This window comes from Solenopsis invicta, chromosome 13 (assembly GCF_016802725.1).
Source record: "Solenopsis invicta isolate M01_SB chromosome 13, UNIL_Sinv_3.0, whole genome shotgun sequence".
Taxonomy (NCBI): Eukaryota; Metazoa; Arthropoda; class Insecta; order Hymenoptera; family Formicidae; genus Solenopsis; species Solenopsis invicta.
This window is the reverse complement of record NC_052676.1, coordinates 12,868,386-12,891,318: the sequence shown is the minus strand read 5'-3', so window position 1 is coordinate 12,891,318 and position 22,933 is coordinate 12,868,386. Positions and strand designations below refer to the sequence as shown.

Here is a 22,933-nt window from a genome sequence, read left to right as displayed (position 1 = left end):
GTACGTACAAAGTCTAAAACTTTTATACACAGCACATATTGTCACGAGACTACTACAGAAGCACATAGTTTTGCAACTTTTTTCGGTTTTTGTGTAAAATTGTTGCCAGCGTATTGTGTTTTTGTCCATACTTTAATCCTGGAGAAGGATTTATAATTCTGTGAATTTAATAAAAAGTTTACTGTAATTAAAAATAATCGTGTTCAGTTGGTATCTCCAGCATTGCCTTAAATGGCTATACAATCATTATTTGCATAGACCAAAAGAATTTGAAACTATGTCTTTACATGAATTTGCATAATGGCATGAAATTACAAAAATCAAACCACAAAATAAAAATTTTACAAAATAGTGTTACGTTTGGTGGATAAAATTTTTATTTTTCTGCGCCATCCGTATTAAACTATTTGGCAATAGCGAATCAATCGCGTCGATTCAGAAACATCTTCTGACCAATTAAATAAATCCCATATTAAAATCATAATTTGCTATCGCTTGATCTCAATAAATCTCATACGGCTCTTACATGCGCAACCGCTTGGCAACATCGTGGGCGCCATTCCATCGACGCGCGACCACTGCAAGCGTCTACAAGCGCTGCACAAACATTGTGTGCGCCGACCCCTCGGCTTGCGACTCCCTGTAACACCACGAGCCTTTGCGCATTGAAATTCCATCTATAATTAAAAATATTAGAAACAATGAAATAATAATTATTGAAGCGTAATTCTTTTGCAGATACTTCCTACTACCGTACTAAGCAATCCAGATTTATATAACTTTAAAATTGTGACCACTAAAAATGTTAGAAGATTTTGAATAAATATAAAATTTAATTTGATATAAATAACAATAAATAACAATAACTTCAACTTTTTAAACATAAAACAATAGCGTGTACATGGCGTAATCCTGTACACTCCAATCTACGCTAATTCAAAAATTAAAGCTTATAAAATTTATACAAAATTCTTTCTGCTAAAATTTAGTTTCTTGTCGTAACTACAATAAAACTTCCGACATTACATAACGCTTCAATACATAGTCCTCCATCATACCATGTACGTCGAATTAGAATCTTCCAAGACACAAAGTTTATATTAATTTTCTAAGTATAGGAATTCGCGTAGTACGTGGTACCGCCGCGACTCACGACGTCTATAAGCACCTCGTGCGAACTATAGGCGCGAGCCGCGCAGTGAGGGAATAGTGCAGGTTACTAAGGGCTACGCGTTAGAAAAACTATTGCTCCGAATTTTCCGCGAACCTGCGGAAACGTTCCGCCACACTTCTTGCCCATATCCTTGCCTATAAAAAGAGCGAAATTGGAACTCTGGTTTCAGATCCGTCTTGTTGGTTAAGCTAGATTCGTTGCCCGGCTACTGCCAATACACTTGTAACGGTACAACTTTTCTCGCGGTTGCGGATTAGCTCGCCGGTCCCAGGGTCGAAAAAAGAAGGAACTCCGATTTGAAAAGAAATTAACAAAAATATTTATTTTAAATATCTTCTCACACTCCGTGATACAAAAATAAAAATTTATTATGAAAGGAGGAAGTTGACACCTTCGGAACCCGTGTTCCCCGGAACGTTTGTTCACACGCGGAGAGAACTTAAAACTAAATTATAACGCTCGCGGTGTCAGTTGAAATCTTAAGTCTAAATACAAATGCGGATCTTACAAACTAACGCTCGGAAAATATTACAAGAAACGCGGACTTAATGCTAACGCAACTTAATAACTAACGCTCGGAAAATATTACAAGAAATGCGTACTTAATGCTAACGCAACTTAATAACTAACGCTTGCCTGAGGAATGGGTCAAGATACGCTCGCTTTGCTAGGAGGGTGCTTGTTCGGACGGAACGCTCGGGACGGAGGATATCTAAGGAAAATCCGGCGAGAAAGTTGTAACTCCGGGTAAACGCGTTGTCCCCGACCGAGTGAAATTAATTTAAATTTGCTCTGAAAATAAAACGAAAATTAAGAGTCAACGATACAGGACAGGTAAGTAACGAAACGGATAACCGAGTACGCCCGGTATCAGAAAGCCGAGAACGCCCGGCACAGGAGTGCGGTACAGAATAACCGAGTACGTCCAGTGTCAAGAAGCCGTGAACAGCCTGTGTCAGGAAGGCGAGAACGCCCGGCACAGAAGTGCGGATAACCGAGAACGCCCGGTGTCAGGAAGGCGGATAACCGAGAACACCCGGTGTCAGGGGTTTTCAGGAAACCTAGTACACCCGGTATAAGGAAGCCGAGAACACCTAGCCAAGGAGCTCCGAGTACTCCCGGAGTACCGGTGATTTGGAACCAACTGATCGCTCCTTCCTGGTGTGGCTCCGTATTTATACCCTCTGGCCGCCCACGCAGTCGGAACCACGTGTTTACCCCATTTTTCGGCGCGCACCTACGCGCACGTGCCCGGGCAATGCTACGCGCGACCTGGCGCAAAAGCGAGCGAGATGGAGAACTGAACCGACGTCACGTGGCCGCGCGCGCGAGTGAGCGAGACGGAGAGTACTGACGTCACGTGGTCGAGCGTGCGAGTAAAAGAGACAGAACGATATGTTATAATCCGGCGTGCGAGCAAGAAAGAGATATAATTTACCTGTTTAACGATGCTATTGTTACACATTGAGGAAAAGAAATCGAAATTCTTAGGAACAAATGGTTATTTGTGACATTTCCCTCAATATTTATTTGTAATAAAAAAATTTTGATTGTGATAACGAAATATATATTTCTGTAAAGTATATCTCATTTTTCTTATTAATTGTAAAAATATTTTTGTTTAATTCTTGCTGGAAAAATAAATTTAATTGAGGCAAATAAATGTTTTATTATGGCAAATAAAATTTGGTTAGAAGATTGATTTTTATAGATAAATAATATTTATTTCTAGCAATTATATTTATTTCTTAAAAACAAATCTTTATTTGTTTGAATTAACGGTTTATAACCTATGATTATGCATACCAATATGGCGGCGGTGTGCATGCACGTACAAGCCACGCGGTGTGACGGTGTGCATGCACGAACAAGCCACATGATGTGACGGTATGACTAAAGTGTAGTGATCTTTTGTGGTGCTTTACAGTAATTTATGGCAGTAATGCAAAATAAATTAATACAACTACTGCAATTCTTGCATTTAGAGCGTTGGAGCGATAATTTAATAAGTAAGTATGCAGTATCTTATATATTCATGAAATCATCTTTTCAAAATTATGCATTGGTTAAGGGGGGAAATCCAATTAGAACGAGGAAAAATAAGCTATTTTCAAGAATTTTTTTGTAGGAAAAAGGATTTTTCTATATTTTTCGAACTTAAACATTTATTTATATATGATTTGGACTGTCCATACGTATTTTTTTTTTCCAAAAATATTTAAAAATGGCGGACATATGAAGCATCCCATTTGGCAGGTCCGCGTGTGAGTTGCTCAGCTGCTGGACAAATGGCGTCCGTGATATTGATCCTATAACAAGCAGCGAAAAAATTCTTATTATTTATACCCATAATTCGTAATTGAACCTAAAAAAAATGAAAAAAGTCAAAAATTTTGAATATGAAACGCTTATGAAAATAAATTTCCATTTTTTGACGTTTTCTCTGCACAATTTTTGCAATAAATAAGTTATTTTTTATTATAATTTTCACAAACATTTAGGTTCATCGACATTGTACTGATGTCACGAAGTTGTGTGCGAAAGTTCAGCGCGATCGGTTGAATAGTTTTTAAATGAGAGTTCCAGCAGTGCAGAAAAATACAGTTTTGAGAAAAACGTGTTTAAAGTTTTGACAAGTAAAAGATACAAGATATCTATAATTTACCTCTTAGTCAGCAATCCCGGCGCCATAGAACAATCCTTCTGCTTCCTCGAAGAACTCGTTCTGCTCCAATAACTGCTCTCTTTGGGCCTTTCGAGTTTCTTTAGAGTTGAAAGAGTTGCGCCGCTCCTGTCGAGATACCCGGCGCCCGTCGACGTTCTCAGCATAGTTCTTGGTCTGGCTCCCAATAATTATTTGTAACTCCATCATAATTTGTAGAATGGAAGAATATCCTTCATTGAAGACTCCAGCAGCGATGTAGGATGCAATTTCAACTATTTTCAGCCCAGAATTAAGATGTTTTGGAGCTAAACGCCAAATCGTAGAATTGAAACTTTCGTTTGAATTCTGCGTATGACTGCCCAAGCATCTCTGAAGTAATTCTTCCTTAGATAAATCTTCATAAATTGGAAGAATGTGTTTTGCGACTGTTGGATCGAGTGGAGGAGGGTGCTCGAAAGAATCCAAATTTGCTCCAATAGCTTTTTCTTTCTGCCACTTACACCAGCTGTCTTCGCCGGGCGGGCAGTATTCGTGCTGTGGCTTCTCATCCGTAGAGATCAAATGGTAATAAGTGGCTATAATACTTTTTTTCATTCCCTCAATACTATTCGCATTTCTTCTAATTGCCAGACCGTAGTACGTTGTGAGCTTTTTAATTAAAGCATCCGTTAGTTTGCCTTTACCACCGAGTTTTTGTGTTTTTTTTATATTTCGGAGCCGAGTGCCCATTCTTTTCGCTACGTGGCCAATGCATTCGCTTTTTGCAACTTGAAATTCATCACCGTAAGGATTCTTATCTAGAATGGCCTTGAAAGTTTTGGAGTCTCCGTCTCCAATATAATTACCATATTTAACGCCATACTTTTCCTCTGATCTTAAAAAGATTTCTGTAATCGCATCGACCTCCATTTTTCCGGCTGAGCCCTCGTGATTTTTTGTACACTCTTCCTCGTGATTTATATACCACTCTTCGTATTCTGGAGTGTTCACCTTCTTTTTCCAAAATCTGCATGCATGGCAATAGCTACTTTTGATAACTAAATCGATGACTTTGCCCGAATAGTAGCCTATGACCGTTACAACTCCGTACAGCAATTTGAATCCACGTTTTTTCCACGAGCCATCTCCAGAGACTTTCAAATCTAAAATAGACCTCTCATGTTCTTCATTGAATTTTTTTTCTTCTTCGATAGCTTTCTTGCAGAGACTTTCAAAAACAGATTTTGTACAGGAGTGAATATACGTGATAATATTATTATACGTGCTCTCATTCATTCCTTTACAAATGTCCATGAGGTTGCAGAATAAATTAATACCCTCTCTGCCAACACCTAAGAGTCGCATAACAAACACCATCCGACGATTCACTTCGTATCCAGTGTTGATTAGTGGTCCTGAATTGATGTTTCTCTGACCACAGCGACAAAGTAAAACTATCTTGAAACCGAGGCCTCGATTCCCAGCTTCTTCAAACTTTACATTCTGTTTACAAACACGACAAACAAGGAGCTCTGTCAAGGCTGTAAAAACGGTGAATATTTCAATCAAACGATAGCCATGCAATGGATTCCAGTGAATATCTTCAGCACTAGCATTGGAGAGTTTTCTTGCACTCGTACTTTTACATCCTTCTTCATCTGCACTCTTTTTATTTGAAAACTGATTACCATGGAACTTTCTTTTGCGTGGTTTCGATTGTTTTGGTTCGGCGTGTGTGCCTTTCGGATAGGACATTTCGAATTTGCACTGTCGTTTTGTACAGGCCGAACTTCGGAGCTAAACTGAGAACCGGTTCTGCTCGATGCCAGCGCCAACGGACCCAACGGTTTCGACTAAACGTAACAACAGAAATAAAAGCCGTCTACCAGGAGTGCGTTCCAAATCTTACAGTAAAACTCTAGTTACATCTCTATACGTTTTGGATCGCAGTCCTGAAAGGTAAAATCCCCGCTCCGGGTGAATATACCTGCTGCGTGCTATTAGAGCTTCGACGCTGCTCAAGAGATTTGTTGCGCTCGGAGGCCATAACTTCCGAATGGCTGCGAATTTCGATTTAAAACGTTGGGAACATATTCTTACACTGTTAAATAAACATTTTATGCAAAAAAAAAAATTCGATTTTTTGAAAGTTCTAATTGGATTTCCCCCCTTAAATAATTTAGAATTAATAATGTTTACATGCATATTATTATCTTATTAATTCAAATTTTTAGATAATGATATTAAGTATAATCCCATCAAACACAGTAAATAATAGTTATATAACTTGTGTGTGTCACGTTATATAACGAATTTTTACATTCTAGCAATATTGTAGTTATGTAAAATTGAATTGTTGATATTACAACACAATAACTTATAACAGTTATATAACTGCCGTTTATCAGGTTTGTATAACAAACATTTCATTTTAATAATATAACAGTTATAAAACTAAATTATTAATACGACTCCTCCCTGCCAAAAATGTGCGATTAAAACTGATTAAAACGGAATCTTTTTAATTAATTTTAATCTGTTTTAATCGATTCAATCCACGAGCGGATTAAAAAGTAATCGGTTTTAATTATATACGAATCGTAATTGATTTTAATATCGCTTTCGTGAATTATTTAAGTGTAATGCATAATATATAAATTTTTTAATATTTTAATTCATTTGCATTAAGACTCCTAAATACTCTCAGCGACCACGTTTCAAAATCCTGACATTAGTAGCGAGAAATGATATGCTGAAACGCTAAAAATTCTTGTGTGCTATTTTTTAAATAAAAAGCTATTTTGATAAAATAACATTGTACATCATTTTTACTAATTTGTAAAATTGTTCGGAAACTATTTTTTTCTTGACGGTTGTCAAGAATTATTAATTGCCAAAAAAAAAACATAGCTTTAGGACAATTTTACAAATTTGTTAACGTGATTTATAGTATTGTCTTCAAAATATCTATTTAAAAATGGTACATAAGAATTGTTAGCGTCTCAACGTGTCACATTGCATTAAAATTTGATTTAATTATAATTTATGAAATTCTGTAATTTTGAATTAAAATGGATTTAACAAGTGAGTTCTGGCGCCACCACTAGGTGGCCACGCCGTGGGAGATTTTCTCGTGAGTCGAATGCGGCCACATGCGTTATATCTAGGCGTCACGGCGGCCGACTCGCCAACTCATACTTCAGTGAGACTTTTAGGAGCTGCTTATTATAACCTCGAGACGAATACTCGCTCTCACTTTTTTCAAACATGATGTGTATGTGTGGAACGCTGTTCCACATAAAATTTTATATTTTTATGTGTAATTTGTATTGTTATTTAATTTTGTACTTAAATGAAATGTTTAATTCAAATTTAATCTTTTTTTAATCCTTGTTAACGAAAAAGGTACAAGAAATGTTTTTGTAAATTAAACATTTATTACATTTACATTAATGTATTCTGTTTTAATAATCTATCTGGATTTTGATTGGGTTTTTATTTTCAATCGGTTTTAATACTATATTTTCGGTGCAGAAATCCTGATCGATTTGGATTACTTTTTTTTTATCGGTTTTAATCGTACATTTTCGGCAGGGCTGTATAACAAATATGATACAACTGTTATGTAACTGTTATTTTTCTTATGAGTGGGAAATTACAACTAACATGGACATTACATGTAACGCGCATGTTATATTGCGTGTTACTTTCGATTTTATTTTATTAACATTGCTGTTATGTAACTGTGTTTGCTGGGATACTTTAAAATATATGGTTGTAAATTGGTGTCCAGAATTAAGCGATGTTATACCATCGGTAGGTGCGAGAATTGCACTACAAAATTATTTTATTAACAATGATTTGGACAAAGAAACAGAAACTTCTTCTCACATTTCTCTATCTTCTGTTTCAACGCCTTCTGCGACCCCAACTCTGACACTCGCCAATATTACACCACGAGATATATTAGATGCAGCAATATCTCTTGACAATGAGTCAGTGAATAATATAGAAGAATGTATAGAAAATATTGAACCTAACTTAAAGACATCTAATACATAAAATATTATAATATTAACTGATAACGAACCAGCCAATAAAAAACAAAGGATTGAAACGGTGGATAATATAATATGTACAGTTCTTCACTAACAAATGATCATTGCTATTTGCTGTTTCTACCCTGCTTAAAAAATATAAGGAAACAGATAAAAAATAATAGAAACACATAGAAATTTAATAGAAATCTTATATAATGTTATCTGAACCTATAAGTTTCTATCAAATTTCTATATGTTTCTATCATTACTTATTCGACTTTTTAAGCAGGTTAATGTGGATTATGTTATCATGTTTAAAATATAATAAAGAACGAATGAAGTAATGTCCTATTTTCTACCCTGGTTTTCTATTTTCTTTTCATAAATATGCTTTCAATTCATTTCTTTTACAGTTAGAAAACTTTGATTTAAAGAATGTTACTTCAACAAACAGTAACTGGACAAGCCATTATAGCTTCGTACGATGCAAGGAGTAGATTGTCATCAAGATGTCAATAACATTTGGCAAACATTATTATCAGCCATTTTTTTGATAACATTAAGTAAGCACATATTTAAAAATAATATTACTTTTCTTACATATGTAACTATATTTACTCTTTCAGTGTTTAATTAAATAATGAAACATTAAAGAAAATTGCGGATCATATAATTACTCTCTTTTCTGCAGAATGTAAGGAAGTATATTATTGTCCATCAGTAAAAAAGGAAGATTCGAAAAATGAGAAGTATGGTATTGCCAAAGAAAAACTAGTTGATAAAAATAGAAATATGCTAGCATTTTTAAGGAAATGTCAATTGATTCCACTGAACAAATCTTCATCAACACATGATTCTAAAGATGAAGAAATTAATGAAGGTTCGTGTGAAGGACATATTTTATAATTTATTTCATATGTAATTTGTAACAATTTTTTTATATGTAGTTTTTTATTTGTATTTTTTGTTAGATTATCGCGAGGAAGCAGAGCGGAATTGCAATTAGCTTAAAAATAATTTTGAACCTTGGGAAGAGGTTTTGCATCATTGGAAAAAATCGTTTGAACTTAGAAGAAATTTATTACATGACCATACGACTTATCGAAATCTGAGCTCAATCTTTGATGATTGGAATATTTTAACATTTTAACAGGGCTATGTATTGGTAATTAACATATATGTATATACATAAAATGTGTCCGATATAATGTGACTATGACTAGTGAATCAAAAAAAGGGTACAAGTAGTTAAAATGAAAAGTCATGTTCATCAATATTATTTTGCAAAATTTGCAATAGTTATTTAATTAAAGCGTCTAAGCAAATGTATTAGTTACTAATATTTATTTAACTTCTTACTATTGAGTTGTTCCTTATAATGTTCCTTGCAGAATAAAAATATTGGAAACTTTAATTTGTATCTTTTAATTACAGATTGAAAAGGATTACTTAAGGTTATATAAAGAAAAGCATAAAAATGTTGAAGAAAAATTTCATTCGTTATTTGATGGTATACTAAAACTGAAAGGCAAGAAGTTGGATTGTTCTAACAAAGTATTACTGGATATGTTAAATGGCAATATTCCAAATGGTAATACTTTAAAGAATGGAATAATTTGCATAAGCATCAACTAATAATATATTTTTTCTTTTAGATTCAAAAATTTTAATTAAAATTTACCTATTATTTTCACTATTACCAAATAAATCTGCAAAAGCAAAAGTTGGCAGGAACTTCTTTAAACCAACTCAAGTAGAATTGCAAGAAGCTATAATACTTCATGTTAAGGTCTTTAAAATCTAAATTAGAAGTTCTCTCTCTCTCTCTCTCTCTCCCTCTCTCTGGCGCTACGTGAGTACAGTCGTGTGTCATTTCGTTCTGCTATTTTGGACTCTTTTTCTGCAGTTTTCTGCCCCGCGGGGCGTCTTTGTTGCAGCTCTGAGTTTCTTTAAAGCTATTTGGTTGCTCTGTTTTTCTGCTTGCGGAGTTTATGCGGCTCTTGTCCGGGATTTTTGATTTTTCTCGCTGTGATCTTCCGGGAAAATCTCTACTTGCGACGGCATAGACGAGTCGACAAACAACGCGGAGGACTGTGATTGGCTGCCTGGCTTTCTACTGGTGCACGATGTCAGAGAGTGATCTTGTCGGAGCCGACGAGTATAGTGTTGATGCGGCGCGCGATGAAAACAAAAATAAGGGACTAAGGAAAAGGATATCTCTTACAAATGTGTCTCTCGCCCCGAATTTGACGAACGTAAGCGCGTCTCAAATCCTCGCTTTACGTCAAACTGTAAATAGATACAGTGACGAGTTGGCTAAGATTCTACTAAGTAGCGAGGAATCTTTAAAGAGACGGAGGCAGATCGAGTCCGCTTTTTGCGTCTGCAGGGACGCATTTCTCGAACTTTCATCGGCCTATTTAAATGCTTTAGAACACAAAGCGTCCCCTCCTCCGCTATCGGAGGATCTTAAAAGCCATATAAATAAGGCATCTGACGCTTTCAACTCCTTGCGGACGCGAATCGATCTGGCTGGCTCGGTGGACGGAGCTACCTGCGTTCCGAGCACGTCTACAAATATAAGCGCGAAAACCTACGCGTCCGCTTGTTCCGCACCGGTGATCCGCGTGTCCCGTGGTCCGGTACTGGACATTCCAAAGACGACAAATTTTATTGTTACTCCCTCCGATGAGTCGGGCTTTGCGACCTCCCGCGAAACTAGAAACGCCCTGGAAAAAACTCTTAAGCCTTCCGAGTACGACTTAAAGGTATGTAAAATATCATCAGTTAGGAAGAACGGTATTCGTATCGAGGCCCATTCTGTGGATCTGGCTAAACTGAGGAAGTCGCAGGTGCTGGACAGGGCTGGTCTCAGGCTAGAGCAGGAAGCTAAAATAAATCCCAGGTTAATAGTACACGGTATTCCCTGCGCTATGAAGAGTGAAGATCTCAAGAAGGAGATTTCTTTAAATTTGAAGAACGTTGAATCGCCGGACATTAGGGTAATTTATATTTTCCCACCCAAGGATAATCGCAGATCCACGAGTTGCATCATAGAAGTATCACCCGAAATCCATGTCCAGCTGCTCAAGGATGAGCTCATTTTTGTAAATTACTCTGTTTGCAAGGTCGCTGATTATGTGAAGGTTCTGCAGTGTTTTAAATGCTTGGCTTTCGGTCATTTCGCTAGACATTGCAAGTTTCCACCCCTTTGTGGCCATTGTGCGGACGGACACAAATCCAGAGATTGTGCCTCGAGGGCAAGAAATCCAATGTGTGGCAACTGTAAGAGATGGCTTCCTCACGAGAAGCGATCTCACTCAGCGTTGGATTGCAAGAACTGCCCTATCCTGCGGAAAAGGGTCTCCGACCGTATCAAGATCATTGACTATGGACTGTGAAGAGACATAGTACATTCGAGTTCACGTAAATTGTCAATTGCTGCTCGCGCATATTGATGAATTTAGAGCTTACTTTGTAAATTTTAAATATCATATCATTAGTCTCTCAGAAACTTGGCTTAAACCTGCAATCTCGGATCATATGATCTCACTGAATGGCTTCTATCTGCTCAGATGTGACCGTCACGGGAAGCAGGGTGGGGGTGTGGCTCTCTACGTGCGTGAGCATCTGCGCGTCTAACTGCTGCAGCACTCGGGTAATGACTACTGTCATAGACCTGAGTACATACTGACGGAGATGGTTCCGGATGGAGCGTCCAAGATTCTCCTTGGCGTGGTCTACAGGCCTCCACACTGTGGGTATTTGACCGATTTCTTGAACATCTTTACAGATTTATCTACCTTATACAAGCATTCAATCATCTTCGGTGACTTTAACGCTGATCTATGTTCACGGTCTTACGATTCGGATCAGATTCGGTTTTTTGTTGAAGCATCTAACTTATTCCTGGTGCCTTTTGAGCCAACACATCACACTCGTTCTTCTTCTACGTGGCTTGACCTATGCATGGTTGATGACGGTGACAAACTTATCATGCAAGGTTAGCACGATGTCACCTTCCTCTCGACGCATCAACTGATTGAAATCAAGTACGGAATCAAAATAGATCGCTTTCGCAAAAAGAGCATAATAGCGCAAGATTTTTGCTCCTTCAATGAAGACTCTTTCCTTGATGAGCTCAGCATGTACGACTGGGAAGCCTTGTATCGCGAGGATAATGTAAACAGGTCAGCATATTTAATAGCTATGTTCTGGGGTGCTTTAACAAACACTGTTCAGAGCAAAATCGGTCTTTTATCAATTCCAACACGCGTTATTATTTAGAATATTGACTCGGAGCATTCCTGCCTGCCGCGTCGCTTCACGAAAACATCACGCGCAAACACGCTCATGTTCGCGTGATCTGCTCCAAACAGAGCCAATCCGCGGGTTCCGCGCGCCACTGCCTGCCGCCAAAATCGCGGATCCTCGCTGCTCGCATTCCGGAGCGCGCCAGTCTTTCGCTATTCGGCTTGCAGACAATCACTCGCTCTTGCTTAATGTAAAAGTCTTTATCTCGCGCATTTCATTACACTGTTGCAAGTACGAAGTTGAATAAAGCCTGTGCTTTACCTCTCTCTCGGCATTGCATGTTTTCTTTCTCCCATCCTTTCTTCCAAAGCTTATCTAAACTTTCTCTGAACATTTTCTGGTCCTTCGAGCCGGATTCGCGAGTGAGATCGATCGCGTATGCGCGCCCGGCCGTATCAGTGACTCCAATCTCGCCGCCGCTCAGACACTCGCGAGTTCGCGCCTATCTTCTAACTCTCCAACTCGACGGGAATCTCTCATCTAGTGTGACTGACTAATTTCGGACTGAGTGACCTCCGCGAGTTGTGACTTCGAGTGTTAATCGACTGTTCCGCTCCACGCAAGCGTCATGGCCGAGTTCGAGTCCACCGTCCTGCAACAGAACGATATCTTCTATCGAATCAACCGCACGGTGGAGAATCTCAAAAAACGGGGGAAGGACAACCTGACTCGGCAGCATCTAGACGCCACGCTCGAGCTGCTCGATTCCAAATGGAGGAAGTTCGCTGACGCTCATTCTGTCCTTCTCGGTAAGCGAACGAGGGAGCTCGATTCTCACAAGTATTTTCAAGACGACTTGTATGATCAGTGCGAGACCGCTTACATCGACGTCAAAGCGGAAGTGCTTCGGATGCGCGATCGTGCGGCTTCGCCGTGTGCGTTCAATACTTCTCTCGGCAATAACACTTCTCGCCTTGTCTCTAGCACCGCGCGATCCCTCCCGAAAATCACGCTTCCGAAATTCTCGGGCGATTACGAGTCGTGGACGTCATTTCGCGATCTCTTTCAGTCCATGGTCGGCTCCAACGACGACATCCCTGCGGTGGAAAAATTCTATCATCTCAAGAGCAGTCTCACTGGGGATGCCGCTCGGCATATCGCGAACGTCCCGGTCACCGACGATAATTTCGGTCCAGCGTGGGATGCGCTCGTGGCTCGGTACGAGAACAAACGTGCTATCGTTAGCGCTCATTTGGACAAGTTTTTCGCTATCGCCCCAATCGCGCGCAAATCCGTCAGTGATTTAAAAGGTGTGGTATCTACCGTTAAGGAAGCGCTCGGTGGGCTCGGAGCTCTCGGTGCGCCTATCGATTCGTGGGACTTCATCTTGGTTCACTTCATTACTCGTCGACTCGATCCTGAGACGCGCGAGGCATGAGAGCTGCGTCAGGGTACCGCCACGGATCCGGCAACGTTCCGCGAGCTCGACGATTTTCTGGATGGGCGCATTCGCGCTCTAGAGGTGATCGCTCCCGGGAATTCCAGCAAGAATATCAAGGCCGCTAAAACGCTCGCTACGAAGCCCGCTTCGCGCGTTAACGCCGTCAACGCTTACTTGCTCAAGTGCTCCTTCTGTGACGGTTCTCACTTCATAGCCTCCTGTAACGAATTCGCTGCCAAACCGACGGAGGATCGACGCGAGTTCGTTGTATCAAAACGCTTGTGTGCGAACTGCCTCGGCAATCACCGGTTAATCGAATGCAAATCCGCTAAACGATGTCGGCTCTGCGGTGGGCATCATCATACTCTCATTCATCGTGCGTCCGCGACCTCGAGTGCTGCATTGCAGCCCGGTCAAAGTGCCGCGAGCGAAGCCTCATCCTCCGCTGCAGCATTTGCCGTCGCCACAGGCTCAGGCGCTATCTCACTCCACGCGTCCGGGTGTCGCCTGGATGCGCCGGCGATGACGTTGCTGCCCACCGCCCGCGTCCGCGTGTTGAATCGCTCCGGGCAGGCAATTGAAGCGCGCGCTCTTCTCGATCTTGGCGCGGAGCTCAGCCTTGTCCGTGAATCGTTCGCGCAGCTCCTGCGGTGTTCTCGTCATCGCGCGAGCATTCCTCTACTCGGAGTCGGGTCCTTACCATCGTACACCACGCATGGCGCACTTGCTCTCCGATTGCAATCCTGCGTCGACCCCACGTTCGAGTTCGACGCTGCTGCTTACGTTGTGCCTTGCGTGATGAGCCGGGCGCCTGGAGAGCTGGTGGACCCGACCGCATGGAGCCATCTGGGCAATCTGCCTCTCGCTGATCCAACCTGGTATAAGCCTGGACCTCATCCTTGGCTCGGACGTCCTTGGCCATCTATTCGGCGAAACCTTCCGTCGTGGTACTCCGCGACAACCAGTCGCGCAGCATTCCAAGCTCGGCTGGGTAATATACGGCCCGTCTGGCGTGGTACCGAACCTGTCTACGCCCACTGCATCGCCGTCGCACGGCACTAGCAACTGCCCAGAACGGGAGCTCGAGACTCTACTCCGCCAATTCTGGACGCAGGAGGAAGTCGCACCCACGTCTCAATCCGCACTCACGGAGGATGAAGCTCACTGCGAGGCGCATTTTCGTGACACTCACCGGCGCTCTGCATCAGGCCGATACATTGTCCGCCTACCGTTTAAAACCTCTGTCTCATCTCTCGGTAGCTCTCGCTCACGCGCGGAGCGTGCTCTCCGCCGACTGCAACAGCGCTTCGCCTCCAATCCAGAAATCGCGCAACTCTACGCCGATTTTCTCCAGGAATACGAGACTCTCGGCCATATGGTTAAGACGTCGCCAGCAGACACGCATTCTGGCGCGTCGTTCTTCCTGCCGCATCACGGGGTGTTGCGACCCGGCAGTTCATCGTCCAAATTGCGCGTCGTTTTCAATGGCTCCGCTCCTTCCTCGTCCGGGGTCTCCCTCAACGAATGCCTGCACATAGGCCCAAAGCTCCAACAGGATCTCACCGATGTCTTGCTCCGCTGGCGTCGGTACAACTTCGTGTTTCTCGCCGACGTGGAAAAGATGTACCGACAGATCGAGGTCCATCCACACGACCGCCATTTTTAGCGGATTCTCTGGAGCAGAGACGGGCCTCCGCAGGAGTATCTATTGTGTACGGTGACCTATGGGTTGTCGTGCGCTCCGTACCTCGCCCTGCGCTTATTGTCGCAGCTCGCCGCCGATGACGGCCCTCAATTTCCACTGGCTGCCCCAGTTCTTCAAGGTGAGATGTACGTCGACGACGTCCTGTCCGGCGCGGATACGCTATCTCTCGCGCAAGCCAAGGCTGAACAATTGAACAATCTGCTCATGGCGGGCGGCTTTCGCCTTCACAAATGAGTGTCAAACGATCCCGCCGTCCTTACCAAGGTCGAGGATGCTCGCATTGCGTCTACTGCACCAAGAGCGTTCTCGCTCGACGCATTGCCCCGGGCTCTCGGTCTCGCCTGGAATCCGCGTGATGACTTCTTTATCTTTCAGTTGAACTTGCCGCGGGCGTCCACCACGTTGACTAAGCGAGTGGTGCTCTCACGAGTCGCCCAACTGTTTGATCCTCTAGGGTGGATCGCTCCCATCATCGTCGTGGCGAAGATCTTTCTCCAAGGTCTGTGGAAGCTTCAAGTGCCGTGGGACCAGCCACTTCCTGCACCGTGGGCTCAACGATGGCTGGACTTCGAGGCGGAACTAAATGCCATCTCGTCTATCTTTCTCTCTCGCTGGCTCGGCATCCATCCATCCGCCTCCATGGAAATCCACGGGTTTTCGGATGCTTCAAACGCCGCCCTCGGAGCTGTGCTCTACCTTCGATGTATCACGATCGAAGGTCAAACAACGGTGTCATTGATCACCGGAAAAAGTAAGGTTGCTCCGCTCAAGCGTACGACGATACCGCGCCTCGAACTTTCTGCAGCGTTGCTTTTGTCTCGCCTTCTGTCCCGAGTCCGGACGACTCTTCAACTCTCGAGCACGCCGGCGCATCTATGGACTGACTCCAGCGTGGTCTTGGCATGGCTGCAAGGCCACCCATCCAGATGGAAGGACTTCGTGGCGAACAGAGTCGTCGCCATTCACGATCTCGCTCCTGACGCTTCCTGGCATCACGTCAGCGGGACCGACAACCCCGCGGACTGTGCCTCGCGGGGCCTCTCTCCTCGAGAGCTCCTAACGCATCGACTCTGGTGGGATGGCCCACCTTGGCTTTCCTCTCACGTTGCGTCCTGGAACACCGCAGCTCCGCCTCCGGATGGTGCAGTCGATTTGGAGGAGCGACCGGCTCGACCGTGATAGAATGTAACTCGACCAGGCGCTCTCTGGGAGCTCGTCTTCCGCTATTCCAAATTCATGCGCTTGATCCGTATCACTGCCTGGCTGTTTCGGGCTGCCGCTCGATTTCGACGACGCCCTCCAGACACCGACGCCCTCGCGCTCACACCGCAGGAAATCGCAGCCGCCGAAAAGTTCTGGGTGCTGCACATTCAAAGGGCACATTTTGCAGCTGAACTTGCCACTCTCTCTCAAGGCTCCGCGCTTCCTCGCTCACATCCGTTCCTGCGCCTTACTCCATTCCTCGATCCGGAAGGCGTCCTCCGGCTTGGCGGGCGGCTTCAGAATTCTCAGCTCGATCCCGACGCTAAGCATCCCATCCTCTTGCCGCGCGATTCGTTCCTCTCGCACCTCATAATCGAGGAGACTCACCTCCGCACCCTACATGGCGGCGTTCAACTCGTCCTCGCCACTCTGAGGCGTAAATTTTGGATCCTCGGCGGTCGAGCTCCCATCAGCAAGGTCATTCGGCGTTGCGTCCGATGTGCACGTTATCGGACCGCCGCCGCGGAGGAACTTATGGGTCAACTTCCTCCTTCCCGAGTTACTCCTTCACGGCCCTTTACCAATGCCGGAGTGGACTACGCCGGACCGTTCCTGCTGAAATCGTGGCCCGGTCGCTGTGCTCGTCGCTACAAGGCCTTCCTGGTCCTTTTTGTTTGCATGGCCACCTCCGCCGTGCATTTAGAGCTCGCCACCGACTATTCAGCTGGATTCCTGGCCACCTTCAAAAGATTCTGCTCTCGTCGTGGGATCTGTGCCACACTAGCAAGCGACTGTGGCACCAACCTCGTTGGGGCGGATGCGGAATTGCGAAGGATGTTCTCCTCCGCCTCCAAAGATGTGGGTGAACTGCCTAACCTCTTAGCCTCCGACGGCACTCGGTGGATTTTCAACCCTCCCGCCGCGCCGCATTTCGGCGGCAAGTGAGAGGCGGCCGTTAAATCGACCAAGTTCCACCTGAAGCGAGTTATCGGTGACACTCTCCTCACCTACGAGGAGTTCACCACCGTTCTCGTTCAAATCGAGGCCGTGCTCAACTCTCGCCCCATCTGCCCAGTGTCTGAGGATCAATCGGACATCGACGCGCTCACGCCCGCTCATTTTTTGACGGGGGACCCGCTCACGCTGGTTCCAGAACCATCGCTAACGGATGTCCCGCTCGGTCGACTCTCCCGGTGGCAACAGGTTCGACTTATGGTCGAACGATTTTGGCAGCGTTGGTCCACCGAATAACTTCAACGGCTGCAAGACGTCGCTAAATGGCAACATTCCTCCCGACAAATCAAGGTGGGATCCCTTGTCCTGATTAGGGACGAGCGTTATCCCCCTGCCAAGTGGCCACTCGGACGAGTCCTTGAGAAGCATGCTGGCGCCGATGGACTCATCCGCGTCGTGACCGTGCGCACGGCCACTTCGATTTTCAAGCGACCCATTGCAAAACTCTGCCCGTTACCCATACCGACCGAAGCTTCCAGCGGTGTTTAAACGCGCTTCGAGCTTGCCATTGTCTCTGCCGCAGGACGAGCTACTCATTCATTCATGTATCGTGCTTCGTTTCGGCGTCTTGTCAGACCCCGACGCGGGCGGGAATGTTCAGAGCAAAATCGGTCTTTTATCAATTCCAACACGCGTTATTTAGAATATTGACTCGGAGCATTCCTGCCTGCCGCGTCGCTTCACGAAAACATCACGCGCAAACACGCTCATGTTCGCGTGATCTGCTCCAAACAGAGCCAATCCGCGGGTTCCGCGCGCCACTGCCTGCCGCCAAAATCGCGGATCCTCGCTGCTCGCATTCCGGAGCGCGCCAGTCTTTCGCTATTCGGCTTGCAGACAATCACTCGCTCTCGCTTAATGTAAAAGTCTTTATCTCGCGCATTTCATTACACTGTTGCAAGTACGAAGTTGAATAAAGCCTGTGCTTTACCTCTCTCTCGGCATTGCATGTTTTCTTTCTCCCATCCTTTCTTCCAAAGCTTATCTAAACTTTCTCTGAACAAACACGCTCCTTTAAAGGATATTGTCCCGAAGCATCTACCGTCTCCTTGGATCACGAAGGAGATTAGGGGGAGGATGGCGGAGAGAAACAATAGTCGGAGGAGATGGAGGAGGAGTCGTTCAGAAGTGGATTACGTCACCTTCAAGAGACTGAGAAACGAGATTCAAAATATGATACGCATAGCGAAACAAAACTACTATCAGGCGACCTTCAGCGCGTTGGAAGAGTCCGGCGCCATGTGGAAGAGGCTTAAACATCTAGGGTTGATCAAGTCAAGGGCAATGGAGAGAAGACTGCCCTTTTCCACGGAGGACCTTAATAATTTCTACACCAGCCACGCTGTGGCGTCGGAGCAGCGAGGATGCAATGCTGTCTACCTCGGAGAAGAATCGTATGATGACTCCAAGTTTTACTGGAACAACATAGAGCCCCATCAGGTTCTCAAGGCCTTAACATCATTTAAGTCTGAGGCGGTTGGAGAGGATGGGTTGGCATCGAGGCTGCTGCGGATAGCACTACCGTGCATTTTACCAGCGGTAACACACATCTTTAATTACTGCTTTGAAGCTGGAGTGTATCCAGATCTGTGGTGCACGGCTGTCATCTGCCCAATACCCAAAGTCAGGTCCCCTTCTCAAATAAAGGATTATAGACCGATTTCCATTTTGTGTGTTGTTTCCAAAGCCTTGGAACGTGTTGTGGCAGACCAAATCAGGGTCTATCTGGGGGAGCATGACATCTTGGATCTAAATCAGACTGCGTATCTGAAGGGCGCATCCACCCAGACTGCCTTGATTAGATGTCTCAATGATGTGCGTCAAGCGGCGGACTCGCGTAAGGTCACCGTCTGCGTTTTCTTTGATTTCACGAAAGCGTTTGATTATGTCTGCTATCACATGTTAATTGAGAAGCTGAGGAGGGTGGGACACGTTTCTCGTGTTCCTCCTTGCGCTGGATCTGTGCTTACCTTTTTCTCAGGAAGCAAGCGGTGAGAGATCCAATCACGCGTGGCAAGTCTACGGTCAGAGACATCGTATCTGGGGTGCCACAGGGCTCTATGTTCCTGGCCCCTTGCTGTTTGTTCTATATCTCCTGGACTTTAGGGGAATCTTAAAGGCTTGTAACTACAGTTTTTATGCGGACGATCTGCTCATTTACATACACACTGAGGCTCGAAATCTGTATAACACTATACTGTTAGTAAACGAGGATATCAAGAGCATTACTGCCTTGGCCACTAGTAATTGTCTATTACTGAATCCTTCCAAACTACCGCAATGGTAATGGGTACGGCGAGGTACGTGAACAGCCTAGCTTTAAATGAGCTTCCTAACATAGTGGTCAACACTAACATACCTTTTGTGGACTCGATCGGCTATCTTGGTTTTACTATCACAAACAACTTATCGTGGGAAAATCAGGTTACGAAGACTACGTCTAAAATTTTCGCTTTGCTACACCAATTAAAGCTCTGCAAAAATCTTTTGCCTATTTCCCTTAGGGAAAGGTTGGTAAAAACGCTGATTTTTCCTATTCTCGATTACTGTTCTGCTGCTCTTACAGATATCACGCGTGAGCAAAATCTTAAGTTGCAAAGGGCCTTAAACGCCTGTGTGAGGTTCATCTATCAGGCAAGGAGGGATAAACACATTACTCCCTACTTTGAGAGACTCGGATGGCTTAAGGCATATTCCAGACGTAATTACTTGGTGGACAGCCTTACCTTCTGTATACTACGTACGAAAAAACCGGCTGTAATCCATAAAGGTTACGTTCACCGTACCGACGTCACGTCTCGCGACACCCGGGCTCCGAGCGATACGTTATCATTGCCACAATGTAGAACCGAGTTATTCAAGAGGTCTTTCAGGTGTGCCTCTATTGAGCTATGGAACGGTTTTCCATTGAACATTAGAAATACCGAATCCTTAGATGTTTTTAAGAGCAGACTCTATGATTTTCTGCTCAGTGCGAACCGCTGATTTATCGTCGTTTCCCGCTTTCTTTCCTTTTCTTGATTCAGCCTTGTGGTGTTCTCTGGTCTCTGTGCGGCTATTATTACTATTACTATTATTATCATTGTTTTTATTTTTATTTTTATATTCTATTTTTATTATTTTTCACCTTAAGTGTAATTTTGATGTATATATTTACATGCGTTACTGTAAGTAGTCATAGTTTCTTTTCTGCGACTTCCAACTTTAAATAATGATTATCTCTAAAAATGTATTTTGATGTTGCGCTTGAGGGGATCTTATCCCAGAGCGCGTAATAAATACTGATTCTTTCTCTCTCTTTCTCTCTCTTTTTCTCTTTCCAAAAAAATTAAAAGAATTATATTGTTACGTCTGGCGGAAAAAATTTTTATTTTCCTGCGCCATCCGTATTGATAATAGCCTAATTAGGAATTGGGGACATCCTCCGATCAATTAAGTAAATCCTACATCAAAATTATAATTCGATATCGCTCATACGGCTTTTACATGCGCAACCGCTTGGCAACATCGCGGCGCCGCCCCCTCGACGCGCAACACCGCGAGTGTCTATCGGCGCTGGGCAAACCTCGTGTGCGCCGACCCCTCGGCTCGCGACCCCTTCTATCACCAAGCTGCGCGCTGTGGAATTCTATTCATCTTTCTAATTTAATATAAAATATTAGGAACAGCAAAATTATAATTATTGAAGCGTGATTCTTTCATGGATGCTTCCCACTACCGCACCATGCAACTCAAATTAAATCAACTCTAAAATCGCGACCAATAAAAACGCTGAAAGATTTTGAATTAATATAAAGACTGCTCTCTCATAGATAACAACAAAACTTTAACTTTTTACGCATAAAACGATAGCGTGTACTTGGCGCTATTGTCTCGTACACTCTCAAGTACGATAATTCAAAAAGTAACACTCATAAAAGAATTCTAGAAATCTTTCCTGTTAAAATTAACTCCCCGTAGTAGCAACAATAGAATTTAACATTGCATAATGCTTCGGTACATGGTCCTCCCTACCATGTACGCTTCATCGAGATCCTATAAAAAACTTAATTTATATTAATTTTCCAAGTATTAGATTTCGCATCGAAGTGTGGTATGCGGTATCCCCGCGAGTCGCAACCCCCGGAACCGTCGACAAGCGCTTCGCGCGAACTATAAGCGCGAGCCGCGCGGTCGCCGAACGGGGCGGGTTCAGGACTACGCGTTACGAAAAATTATCGCTCTGAATTTTCCGCGAACCTGAGGAATCGTCCCGCAACACCTCTTGCCCATATCCTTGCCTATATAAAGAACGAAATCGGAGCTCCAAAATTCAGATCTTGTTGGTCGAGCGGGACTCGCTGCCATCGGCGACCGCCAGCGTGCAGACCTCCAGGTACGATCTCAACGACGAGTGGTTTTACTCCCGATGAAGACGTTGGTCTTCGGGGTGGCCCCGGTCGAATTGCCTTTCTCCTTTACTATAATTCTCTTCTCTCCCTCCCGCCAGAGATCCAGAGGGTTGAACTACACCGGGCATTAGCTTGAGTGTCTCACTCGTTTCTCAGTCTTCCTCCCTTTCATCCGAGCGTCGGAAAAGACTCGCGAAAGCGACTCTTCGACGTGTTCCTTCTCTCTCTCCCTCTCCTACAGGGTCAAAGAAGACTTGCTAACGAGACTCTTCGACACCTTCTTTCTCTCTTTCTCTCTTATCCTGTCGAGGAAGACTCGCAGACGCGACTCCTCGACTCACTCACCGTCTCTCTACCCGGTGACTCGAAATTTTTTCCTACATAATATCCACCTTATAAAAGGCATTCTAACGGGTGTCCACTCCGACCCAGCAAATTCGTCTCTCTCAACACATACTCGTTTTTCTCTTTGCCATTTGGTTTTCAATCATTAATAATTTGTCTCACTAAAATTCGTAGATCACTCGCACTGACTTCTCTTTCAATCGTTAACGCTTTAAAATTAATTCTTTTGGAAAGACCGGTAAGTCATCTACTCATTCGTATTACATCGTGGCAATCCTTCATGTTAAGCATCATGCCGTTTTTGAAGAGAGTATGGGCCGAAGACGCGCGCACCGCGCAAAACCCCGGTAGTAGTCAAAAATATAGTCATTAAGATGAGGATAACTAAGGATCGACACGGACACCTCCATCTCTCTCACGGATAATTATATTGTATTTAAGTTACCTTCTTACATACGTTCCTACATAATTAAAAATATATGTACATATTTAGTTTAACAATCGCACACGCGTCACCGCTTATTTAATCCCACGCCAAGCTCAATCACGCATGTTAAAACTTCTTTCATGTCAATAAAACGCTATTAGATTTTTCTAAATTTACTGCTTATTAATCACGTAAGTATATACCTTCCCAAAATGTTTCCTTTTGCCCGTATAAATAAATTGTCGTGTATCCGGACGTGTTATCACACGCTCCAGAGCCACGACTGGTGACAGCT

General features: G+C 43.7%; 3 protein-coding genes across 3 annotated transcripts; all 3 read left to right on the top strand.

Moving 5' to 3' along the window:
- Positions 1–9,984: 9,984 nt before the first annotated feature.
- Positions 9,985–11,259, top strand: LOC105203880. The gene has a single exon (XM_011172804.1). It carries the CDS (start codon positions 9,985–9,987, stop codon positions 11,257–11,259), a length of 1,275 nt encoding a protein of 424 aa, XP_011171106.1.
- A 1,481-nt stretch (positions 11,260–12,740) lies between these two features.
- On the top strand, positions 12,741–16,437 carry LOC120359345. Its single transcript, XM_039456488.1, has 5 exons — positions 12,741–13,502; positions 13,563–14,463; positions 14,519–15,140; positions 15,237–15,465; positions 15,523–16,437. The coding sequence occupies exons 1-5, from the start codon at positions 12,741–12,743 to the stop codon at positions 16,435–16,437; spliced, it is 3,429 nt and encodes a 1,142-aa protein (XP_039312422.1).
- A 57-nt stretch (positions 16,438–16,494) lies between these two features.
- LOC120359344 lies at positions 16,495–17,406 on the top strand. Its single transcript, XM_039456487.1, has one exon. It carries the CDS (start codon positions 16,495–16,497, stop codon positions 17,404–17,406), a length of 912 nt encoding a protein of 303 aa, XP_039312421.1.
- The last annotated feature ends 5,527 nt before the right edge of the window (positions 17,407–22,933 follow it).